This window comes from Orcinus orca, chromosome 14 (assembly GCF_937001465.1).
Source record: "Orcinus orca chromosome 14, mOrcOrc1.1, whole genome shotgun sequence".
NCBI lineage: Eukaryota > Metazoa > Chordata > Mammalia > Artiodactyla > Delphinidae > Orcinus > Orcinus orca.
In genome coordinates, this window is record NC_064572.1 from 64170533 (window position 1) to 64183253 (window position 12721).

A 12721-nucleotide genomic window follows, 5' to 3' on the forward strand; every position below is an offset into this window, starting at 1 on the left:
AACAGTAATATTACTCAGCCTAAAAAGGAAGGAAATTCTGACACATGCTACAACAGGGATGGACTGTACAGACATTACGCTAAATGAAATCACCAGTATTTTATAGTTTACTAAATACTTTAATATATGTTACATTATATGTAATTCTCACAACCACTTCCCTGTAAAACAATTGATATCATCATGACCTCCATTTTATAGATGGTGGAAAGAGGTCCAGAGATGCTAAATAACTTGCTCAAGATCACATATTAAGTGGTAGAGATAAAAATTAAAAACCCAGTTTCTCTAACTCAAATTTCCATGCCCATGCCCCTTTCAATACCTCATACTGAGTTTTCTGTTTACCTCCATAGTAGCCTTTGATGTAACACTATAGAAGGAGGCGTTACTATATAAAAGAAAGAGCCCTGGACTTGTGAATTAGAAGACCTATGATTAATTCTCAGCTTTGCCACACAACAATTGTGGGATTTCTGCAATTCAAATATCCTTAAGACTCAGTTTCCTCATTGGTAAAAAGTATATTTTTTTAAAGTTTATAATGCATGCTATAGAGTTTGACGACTGAAGAAGACAGCAGTTTAAGAAAGAGCAGCAACAAGTTTAGCACTTATTAAGTGAAAATAAATGTTAAAAAGGAAAAAAGTAAACTTTTGCAGGCTCAGCATCACCAGTATTTCCCCCTGATCTGGCTTTAGGGTGATAAGTGATATTCTAACACATCTTTCCAGTAACCTCTTGAAAAAACTGACTGGATCTTTGATACTTTTTACATATACTCCAAGTCTAATTCATTAGCAACAGTGAGGATGATATAATTACTCGCTGCAGCAAGTTCATCAAAGAAGTTTGAGGAATGAAAATGGAGGTATAGGTAGGCCTGATAGAGACCTAAAAAGAGAAGGAAGAGGTCATGGTTATCTGCTCAAAGCTCAGGCCAGTCGTTTCTGGGCTATTGAGAAAAGGGACAAAAAAAAGAAAAAAGAAAAAGGACAGGCCAATAGCTTAAATCAGCTGTTTGATGGCCCTTGGGAAGACTGACAGCAGTCAAGCCAGAAGCCACTGAAAGGAAAAGCAACAAAGTAGGAGATAAAGAAAGCATAAAGGATTGTGATCAAGGAAACAGGCCCCAGATGAAAAGGAACTGCCTGGAAAGCCTAAGTAAATACATGAATAAATAAACACAACATAAACTATACCCATATGCACTTCATACTGTAGTCCGGAATCTAGTGTTTCTTTCAAACACTCACATTTGTCATACTGCCCTTGGGTCACAAAAGGATATTTGGGAGAAAGCAGTTTGTAATTCCTGAATCCTACAGAAAATCACATTTATCATAAGGCCTTACTACAGTATCTGGCTTATTTGCTCGATGCAGTTATGTATTTAGTTGTGAGATTTATAAAACCGTGTTTACTACAAAATGTCTCGCGTCAGGTAAGGCAGATCAACCTTCAATACCTTCAATACAATCTTGTTAGCACATCTCACCCCCATGCTCCCTCATCCCAGCCCTCCCAACACACACATTTCACACTTTTTCTTTTGTTCCCAGATTTGCCAACACTAGTACATCACTGCAGGGACAGGACATTTTACCTTAAAAAAAAAAAAAAAAGGGCAAGGAAAAGAAAGATATAGAAATAAACACAATCCCAACTCTGTCACAAATTAGAATCTATACCAAGTTGTAAATGTGCATTACTATTACTGGAAATGTCTGGCAAGGCTTACATCTGGAGCTAAATCAAGTTTCCCCATCTGTTGGGTTTGCCTCTTCTACTCAATGTTAATTTTTCAATTGTTTGCAAGAGCAATATAATAACTGTTGAGAAAATGAAAAATAATAGGCACAAAGGGAGCAAGGCATGAAAGAAAAGTCAGCTTTAGGTTTCATAATACTGAAGGCACATTCTCTCCATTTACAAACAGCTCACTCCTGTGAGTGTGTGCTACTTCCTCAAAACCCTAAACCAACTCCATGTCTGACTCAATTTTATCCAATACAGACAGCACTCTATAATTGCCTTGCTGTTTCATAAGAAACCTGAAATGACTTAGCCCCATGAGCTCCATTTGGCTCTGTTTACCACAAACAGAAATAGCCATGTAAAGCAAAACGTCAAAGTTCCAGATCCCCATGAGTCATTCATTCAACTCTTGGAGAATGACAGAAAAAATTGCCACAGAACAGCTTTCAGATGACCTATACACAGAAAACACTTTGGCAACAAAGATGCTGAAACGGGCTTGCAACGATCTCTTGGTAAGAAAATTCAGAGAAGAGCAAACACTGTGAGTTATTTCAATATGACAAAATGAAAGTCACATGCATTCCTGCTTTTCTTGATCAAATACGACAATTTCTTCCACTCCTACAGACATCAGGGCTTAAAATAGTGGTGCTGTTCAACACACTCCACTTAGAAAGGTACAATAAACCTCAGGATGAGCCAAGGAACTCTGAAAGAGATAAATCCTCATTCCTCACCTGATATTAACCAACGCGTGGGTCACCTTGCTAGCTGCTTCTTTCCACTGGCCTGCATTGGTAGAAAGCCTCAGGACTGTAAAAAAGGAAAGAACAAAGATGTGTTAGACCCCTGGTATAAAACACAAATATGAGGAATGAAGACACATCACAGAATATCACTATTAGAATAACCAAACGGAGCCTGGGCCAATCTTCTATTTAAGACATCTTCATCTAGGGAAAAAAGTAAGGGCTTATTCTCAACTATCTTTACCGCAAACTTTTTCCTCTTTTTTTCACTTTCTATCAAAATATTTTACTCCTCCTCTGCCTTGGGCTCCCCTCTCTCCACTCCCTGCTAGTTTTTGCATTCATTTAAAATCTACACTGGGGTGTGATGGGTCACCTGATTGCCACATTTATCATTTCCCTAATGGCTGGGGCTGATTTAGTGGAACTGGCCAGCTGAGCAAGTGCCCCCTCCTGCTCCACATACAGTATGTCTTTCTCCTGAAGGTCTAAGCTGGGTCAAATAGGACAAATAACCTTGCAAGATAGAAGATGGTCATGTTTCAATCAAGGAGTAACCTGTTTTAGCTCCTCTGACTTAACTGTGTGACCTGCAACATGAATCAACAGGAATATTCTTCCCTTCTCTGACCAAAGTCTCTTTTCCACCCTTACTCACAGGAGAAGGAATGATGGAAATACAGATCATCATATCCTCTATCAGCTATGAGCTTCATGGTCACACTATACTGTACCTACACTATTTTGGAAAAGAGACAAACCAACACAAGTGCTCCTTGAAAGAGCAAGCATATGGTGGGCACTCCAAGCATATGTTTTTAACGAGTGAATAACTAATATGAGCTAAACATGTAGCGAGTTTACTATGTGCCAGAAATTGGACAAAGGTTATATGCAATACAGCATACATATGAGACTCAGAGGAGACAAATAATTAATTGATCAAGTTCATTCACAGAGTTGTAGGTAATGGAGCTAGAATTTAAACCTAGAGGGAATGGTTCTACAGCCTGTACTTACACAGTGAATGGTTAAGGGTGTGAACTCTGAAGCCAACTGTCGGAGTCCCAGTCTAGCCCCTGCCACTTACTAGAGAATAATACCAATACTTACATGAAAGGATAATCATGAAAATCAAGTAAGTTACATATAAAGCCTTAGATCAGTGCATGGCACATAGTAAATGTTATATAAGTATTAGCTATTATGAATTTAAATAGACTTGTCTCCCAAACAAATAAAAGAATGTACCTGAGACTTTCTCAAAGGTTGGAAGTCACAGCCTAAGTAACATTAAGAAATGTGTAATCAGTCTGCATAGGAACTTTACACCTGAGTACCATCACTACCTACTCCTGACCAGTATTCCTCTAGCAAGAAGAGTAGTAGCAGCAGCTTTACTAGAGGGAGGGCCTATAACTGTAATAGGGAAAGAAAGTTCATCTGGCTGCTCTGCATCTATTCTAGCAATACTTCATTTTTATAAATTCATGCAATTTCATGAAAGAGAAGATGGAAGCCTTAATAAAACATTATCAGAGAGCTGTTTTTCTAATTTACAAGATTTAGTGAAGGGGAACTTGGTATAGTTTCAAGTTAGAGCTCTACAGTCTGAACTCAGGTTTCACCTAGTGTTTGTGCAAATTTATTCGCGTAATGAACAAAATTGTTTCAAGCAGGTCAGATGTATTTTTTTCAACTCAATTGCAAAAACTGTTTAGATGCATCTGTTTTTCAGTAGACCCTCTACTAAATCATAAATTCTCTGATGGTGAGGACCTAACACTTACGGAATTGAGCTGAATTTTACTCTCCTTACCTCAGAGAGGTATTTAACTCTGTCCATGTATTATTTCTCTGTTAACATCCTGTCACTTCTGTTCTTAGTGAACAAGCACCCAGACCTCATCACTGCATTTCCCTTGGAAATGCCATAGGCTTTTACATTCTTTTCTAAGTTACCAAATTTAAACACAAAATTATCTCAAAATGCCCTAAATGCCTCAAGCTAAGGTTATCATTTATGTAGTAAATTATGGTACACAAAAATAGCATACCATGTGGCCATTAAAGAAAGAGAGTTAAGTAATAGCAAAAACTGGAAACTGTAATTTCCATGAAAAGAAGGAATGGTTAAATAAACTCCATCCATACTATGCAAAAAATGAGAGAGAGAGAGGGAGAGAGAGAAAGAGACCTAAGAAAACTACAAAAAAATAGGAAACTGTTCTGACGGTTTAAAAAAACACGAAATAGGAAAACATAATTACAACCGTGTAAAACTATGCATACAAGTAGACTAATATACAACTATGAAAACAGTGGTCATACTAGAAAGGAGAGATTGTAAAAATGTTTTTTACCTTGCTTTTTCTTTTCTAATTATCTTTTTTTTTTTTTAATGAAAAAAACAGCTCAAAATATGGTATCACTTATGGTTCAGGGCAGCTTGTGTCAAGGTCCTTCCTATTCAGTGGATATCACTGCAATAAATTAATGCCATAGGAATATTAAATGTGTGCCTTGATCAAAAAAGTCTCAGTGAGCCTTCCTCTTCTAGCCATGATAGAATATCAAGACATAATTAACCTTCCTACCTCAAACAATAGAAAACTGAACAAAATATATGAAACAAGAGTTTTCAGACACTGGACAACAAGTATATAGAACTGTGATCCCTGAAGAAGGAAAACAAACAAGGTGAACCCTACGATTACCCCAGCTTACTATGTGAAAAAGTTTCTAGCCTACAGGGCAGGGAGGAGGAACTTAAACAGAATCCAGAAGTCGTGCCAAGCCAAAGACATAGAGATAAGCAACTGGGCAGGCCAAGGCACCTAGAATTTGTGGGGTAGAGTACTGTAGAGGAGGGAGTTTGACAGGGAACTATGGAAGTTTGTAGAGGGGTCCTCTTCCATCTTTTGCTGAGCACCGATCTTCACATAGGGAAGAGGCAACTACCCAAAGCTGGCGGTGAAGAACCACTGGAAAAGAGAAGAATTTGTGGCGCTCATAGAAGGCTCCACAAATAAAATAATTTGCATTTCTACCAGCAAGAGTGGAAAAACCTACTAATACACGGGTAATCAGGTAGAGTCTGCAGATGGGTACTGCATTAGTAATGGGGCCAAATTAGTCCATAATAAAAGTTGCTCTCAACCTGCCCTAACAACCCTTAAAAGCAAACCCTAAAAGGATGAAACTGATTCCACACAACATAACTGCATCCCAGAACAAATTCCAACATTATATAAAAAAAGTAAGAAAATCAAGCACTTACAACATTAACATTACAATGTTATAAATCCAATTTAAAAATTACCAGCATTCAAAGAAGCAGAAAAAAATATGACCCATAAGCAGGAGAAAAATCAGTCAATAGAAACAGATCTAGACATGAAGAGAGATGATGGAATTAGCAGACAAGGACATTAGAACAGCTATTGTAAATATGCTCCATATGCTCAGGAAGATTGAGGAAAATATAAACATGATGAGGAAAGAAATGAACATATTAAAGAAAGAAGTCTAAATAGAACTTCTAGGGAAGAAAATGCTTTATGAAACAAAAAAATACACTAGGATGAAATGAATTGAGATTAATGAGATTAACAGCACATTAGAAAAAACACAGAAGAAAAGATCAGTGAATTTGAAGACTGAGGAATAGAAACTATCTAAAATGAAAGACAGGGACTTCCCTGGTGGCACAGTGGTTAAGAATACACCTGCCGGGCTTCCCTGGTGGCACAGTGGTTGAGAGTCCGCCTGCCGATGCAGGGGACACGGGCTCGTGCCCCGGTCCGGGAAGATCCCACAAGCCGTGGAGCAGCTAGGCCCGTGAGCCATGGCCACTAGGCCTGCGTGTCCGGAGCCTGTGCTCCGCAACGGGAGAGGCCACAACAGTGAGAGGACACAGATTCAACCCCTGGTCCAGGAAGATCCCACATGCTGCAGAGCAACTAAGCCCACGAGCCACAACTACTGAGTCCGTGCGCCACAACTACTGAAGCCCACGTGCCTAGAGCCAGTGTTCTGCAACAAGAGAAGCCACCACAATGAGAAGCCCGCGCACCGCGACGAAGAGTAGCCCCCGCTCACTGCAACTAGAGAAAGCCCGTGCGAAGACTCAATGAAGACCCAGTGCAGCCAAAAATAAATAGTATAAATACATAAAATAAAATGAAAGAGAGAGAAAAGACCAAAAAAAAAAAAAATGGAAAGAAAGGAAAAAATACCCACAGAGCTTTAGTGACCTATGGGACACTGTCAAGAGGTCTAACATATATATAATTGAAGTTCCAAAACAAGAAAAGAGGAGAGGGGACAGAAAAATATCTGAAGAAATTAACAGCCAAAACTTTTCCACATTTGATGAAAACCAGAAATCCACAGATCCAAGAAGCTCAAGAGACTCCAGGAAAAATAAAGAAAACCATGTTAAGGCACATGATAAACTACTGAAAATCAGCAATAAAGAGAAAATGTTAAAAGCATGCAGAGAAAAAAGATATATACAGAGAAATGAAGCTAAGAATGACAGTAGACTTCTCATCAGGAATTATGCAAGCCAGAAAACAACAAAATGACATTGTTTTAAGTATTGAAAGAAAAATTCTATATTCAGCAAAAATGTCTCTAAAAACTGAAGATGAGACTCCACTTCCAGTGTGGCAGAGTAAGCCTACTTCAGCCTCTCTCTCCTGCTGATTACAGTTAAAAATCCTGTATAAAATATAAAAAGTATTACCTGAGGGCTCTGAAAATTAAACAAAAGCAGACAGATTATAGAGGGGAGTCAAAACTTGGAGAAACACCCACAAAAGTGGGTTTCCAGGGTTTCTTTTTTCCTATTTTTCTTTTGCAGGTTTGCCTCAAGATCCAGACAGTCACAGAGATGCATGATAGAGGAGTTGGGTGGATGGCTAAAACTTCAATAGAAACCTCATCTTTCTGTAGACAGAAACCAGGAAAAGGGGCTTCTGCTACCCAGAGAACATAGAGGGAGTCCTGGACAGACCAGGAGAAAGCATTCCTCTAATTCCGCATATGAAAGTTAGGCTCACGGGAGCTGACCAAGCATGGAACAAATACAAAGTAGCAAAGCAAACCCTTTAAAAACTAAACTGCTATTTGAACTACAGTCCAGTCTCCTGAGTGGTGAGTACGTGGACCAGATCCAAAGTAGCACAGAAACGGCTTTGAAAACTGAACTGATATTGGAACCACTACCTACAGAAAGTGAGAAAGAACCTGTGGTCTAACTGGATTGATTGCCTACTAATACCAAAAAAAAAAAAAACCCTCCAGATTATAACTGAACCCTGAGTCTACACAACATAAGAAAAATGTCCAGGATGTAATCCAAAATTACTCAACTTATAAGGAACCAGGACATACAAAGAACCAGGATATACAATAAAACAAGAAAATGTAACAAATTCTCAAGAGAAAAGACAAACAGATGCCTGATGTGACACAGATGTTAAAATTATCAGAGTTTTAGAGCAACTATTACAAACATGCTCCACTAGAAAAAGGCAAACATTCCTGAATGAATGAATGGTAAGGTAGAACTTCTCAGGAGAGAAATTGAAACTATAAAAAGGAACCAATTAAAACATTTAGAAGTAAAACATATATTATATAAAATAAATTCTCTAGATGGACTTAATAGCAGAATGGATTGACACAGAAATCAGTAAACCTAAAGACAGAACAGTAGAAATTATTAAACATGAAGAACAGGAAAAAATGGGGGGAAAAACAGGGCCTCAGAGACCTGTGTAACAGTATCAGAAAGTCTAACATTTGTGTTATTGTAGTCCAAGAAGAAAGGGAGAGAGAAATTAAGGGCAGAAAACAATTTGCAAAAGAGAATGGCTGGGGCTTCCCTGGTGGCACAGTGGTTAAGAATCCGCCTGCCAATGCAGGGGACACGGGTTCAAGCCCTGGCCCAAGAAGATCCCACATGCCGCAGAGCAACTAAACCCATGCGCCGCAACTACTGAACCTGCGCTCTAGAGCCCGTGAGCCATAACTACTGAACCCGTGTGCCACAACCACTGAAGCCTGCGTGCCTAGAGCCCATGCTCCGCAACAAGAGAAGCCACGACAGTGAGAAGCCCGCGCACTGCAACGAAGAGCAGCCCCCACTTGCCGCAACTAGAGAAAGCCTGCACACAGCAATAAAGACCCAATGCAGCCAAAAATAAATAAATAAATATTTTTTAAAAAGAATGGCTGAAAACTCCCAAATTTGGTGACATTCAAGATCCTCAGGAAACCCCAAACAGGATAAACACAAAGAAAAACCAGGCCAAAACATATCATAATCAAACTTCTGAAAGCCAAAGATAAGGAAAAGTAATTTAAAAGAAGCGGGAGAAAAACAACATATTACAAATAAGGGAACATGATTCAAATGAACACAGATTTATTATCAGAAACCATACAGGCCAAAAAAAGGGGAATAACATCTTCAAAGTACTTAAAGGTAAGAACTATAACTCTATATCCAGCAAAAATACCCTTCAGGAATGAAAGAAAACAAACAACAAAAAAAAATCTTGTCACCAGAAGCCCAAAAAAATGCTACAGAAAATTCTTAAAGACTGTGAGAAATGATATCAGAAAGGAATTTGGATCTTCAGGAATAAAAAGAGCAACAGAAATGGAAAACATACAGGCAAATATAAAAAATATATTTTTCCCTCTGAAGTTCTTTAGAATTTGGATGATTGTCACAAGTGAAAGTTATAGCATTGTCTGGTGGAGTTTTCAATGTAGATGTAATACATATGACAACTATAATATCAAAGTAAGTGTGGGGGGCTGGTGATTAGAGAACCCTATATAGTAGCAAAGCTTGTATATTTTACTGAAGTGGTACAACACTAACTCTAAAGTTGGCTGCATTTAGTGACTTTCTTCCAAAGAACAGAGCACGGAACAGGAGGAAAAAAGCAATCCTGCAGAGGAGAAACTTTGCAAACACTTCCTTAACCAAGTGATCAAGATTAACATCACCAGTGATTAAGTCATCTTAATAACATATACACTTGATGTGATGAAAAGGCCACTCTGACACTGTGGCATTCTTTCTCCAAACGCATAACCCTAGTCCAACCATGAGTAAGTCATCAGACAAACCCAAATTGAAGAAGGTTCTCCTCAAAACTGTCAAGGCCATGAAAAATGAGCAAACACTAAGAAACTGTCAGATAAAAAGAGACTAAGCAGACATCACGAGTAAATGTAGCAATGGATGAGATCCTGGAATACAAAAGGAACATTAGAGGAATTAGCAGAATCCAAATAAAGTCTAGAGTTTAGTATATTTCTTTTTATTGTGGTAAAAAATACCAATCATAAAATTTACCACCTTAACCTATTTCTAAATGTACAGTTCAATGATGTAAAGTATATGTACACTGTTGTGAAACAGATCTCCAGAACCTTTTTGTCTTGCAGAACTGAAGCTCTGTACCTATTAAACAACTCCCTTTGCACCCTCTCCACCACCCCCGGTAATCACCATTCTGTATCCATGAATTTGACTACTTTAGATACTTCATATAGGTGGAAACCTTTTGTGACTGGCTTATTTCACTTAGCATAGTATACTCAACATTCATCCACATTGTAGCATGTAACAGGATTTCTTTCTTTTTTTCTTTTCTTTTTTTTTTTTTGCGGTACGCGGGCCTATCACTGTTGTGGCCTCTCCCGTTGCGGAGCACAGTCTCCAGACGCGCAGGCTCAGCAGCCATGGCCCACGGGCCCAGCCGCTGCGCGGCATGTGGGATCTTCCTGGAGCAGGGCACGAACCCGTGTCCCCTGCATCGGCAGACGGACTCTCAACCACTGCGCCACCTGGGAAGCCCAGGATTTCTTTCTTTTTAAAGGCTGCATAGCAACCCATTATATATATATATATATATATCACATTTTATTTATCCATTCATCTGCTGATGGACATTTCGGTTGCTCCCATCTTTTGACAATTGTGAATAGTGCTGCTATAAACACGGGTATGGAAATTTTTTTTTTTAATGGGCAAAAAATCTAACAAATCCTTCACCAAAGATATATGGATGGCAAATAAGAATAGGAAAAGATGCTCAACACCATTATTCATCAGGAAAATGCAAATTAAAACCATAATGAGATATCGCTACACACCTGTAAGAAGCCAAAAAAAAAAAAAAAAAAAAATGCCGGCTAGGATATGGAGTGACTACAACTCTTGCATACTGTTGTAGGTTATGTAAAATAGTACATCCACTTTGGAAAACAGTTTGGCGGTTTCTTATAAAGTTCAACGTACACTTACATAATACCCAAAAATCCCATTCATAGGTATGTAATCAAGTGAAATGCAAACTTGTGTTCACATAAAACTGTGTACAAAAATGTTTACAGGGGCTTTATTTACAATTGCTAAAAACTGGAAACCTCCCAAATGTCCTTCCACTGATAAATGGATAAACCAAGCTGGCATATTCCCACAATGGAATATTATTCCATAATAAAAAGGAATGAACTACTGATACATGCATCAACATGGATAACTTCAAACAAATTACTATGTATAAGAAGCCAGGGCCTCCCTGGTGGCGCAGTGGTTAAGAATCCGCCTGCGAATGCAGTGGACACGGGTCCGAGCCCTGGTCCGGGAAGATCCCACATGCCGCGGAGCAACTAAGCCCGTGCGCCACAACTACTGAAGCCAGTGCACCACAACTACTGAAGCCTGCGCACCCTAGAGCCTGTGCTCCACAACAAGAGAAGCCACAGCAATGAGAAGCCCGCGCACTGCAACAAAGAGTAGCCCCCGCTCACCACAACTAGAGAAAGCCCGTGCAGCAACGAAGACCCAAAGCAAATAAAAGTAAAATAATTAATTAATTAATTAATTTTTTTAAAAAAAATAAGTCAGACTCAAAAGACTGTATGATTTCCTCTATATATTTTTTTAGAAAAGGCAAAACCATGCGGACATGGAACAGATCAGTGATTGCTAGGGACTGGGGTGGGTGGAAGAGTTGACCTCACAGGAGCACAAGAGAAGTTTTTGAGATAGTGAAACCCTTCTATATCTTGATTTTCTGTGATAATTACACTTCCATATGCATTTGTTGAAACTCAGAATTATACATTTAGGGTGAATTTTACCATATATGTAAATTATACCCCAAAAAACTTGACTTAAAACAAATGTTTTCTTCCACCAGAAGTTTCCTCATACTTTATACAAAATGGAGAGCACTGAAACATGCCACCTCCTACTATTTGTTGTGTTTCATTTAGTGAAATTTTCACTTTCCTATTTGTACTTTCTTGGTTACCATTTTAATTCCGTTAGCAGATTTGAGCATTCCCAGATGTCCTCTCTTATCTTATTGCTGTGGCTACAAGGGTTTATCTCATTTGTGTATATGGCACAATTTAGCAGGTAAGTCAGACGTCTATAAAATATCTCCCCCACTCCAACTCTCTTTCCTTTCCTCACTGAAAGACATCTTTATTCATCTATTAATGGGTGCTAAAGCCTCTGGGGTAGCTCTTCACCCCTGGAAGATCCTACATTCTTGAAAACAAGGACATTGGTAAAACCAGGTACATGCAAACCACACCAGGGTACTCTGAGCACCTTTTGCCAATGGGAAGTTTGCCAGAGGGTTCTCATGGAAGACTTCCTAGCTCCTAAAAAAAAGAGACGTGGGTCTTGATGTGACAGTGGGAACTTAATATTCTGAGGGGAGCTGACCTGATGCTAAAGCTATTACACTGAGAATAAGAGAGCAGGGAAATAGAAAAAATTCTGTCCTCCTAGGCAATCCTTTTCCACGGTTTGCTTCTACTCTTTCTCCAGGTATTTGCTCCAAATCCCCTCTACCTTTCTCATGATACAGGAGTCGCAAGCAAAATATGAACTTTTCACGAATAGACCCAATGAAAGGGATAAAGTAATAATCGACAGTGACAGAAAGCAGGTCACTGGTTGTCCAGGGATGGGGGGTGAGGGACAGAGGTGGTAAAAGGGACATAAAGGGACACAAGGAAATTTTAGGGAGAGGATGGATATGTACATTATCTTGACTGTAATGACAGCTTCATGTACATATACATATGCTAAAACTTATTAAAAATTGTATACTTTAAAAGAATGCAGTTTGGGACTTCCCTGGCGGTCCAGTGGTTAAGAC

At 38.9% G+C, this 12721-nt stretch overlaps 1 protein-coding gene across 8 annotated transcripts in view; it reads right to left on the reverse strand.

Moving 5' to 3' along the window:
* ARMH3 (armadillo like helical domain containing 3) overlaps positions 1-12721 on the reverse strand; it is a 169716-nt gene that overhangs the window by 74528 nt on the left and 82467 nt on the right. For all 8 annotated transcript variants that reach the window (XM_049696927.1, XM_049696932.1, XM_049696930.1 and 5 more), the window contains one exon: positions 2499-2574. In XM_049696927.1, coding sequence (XP_049552884.1) covers positions 2499-2574 — 76 coding nt within the window. The remainder of the gene's footprint in view (positions 1-2498; positions 2575-12721) is intronic.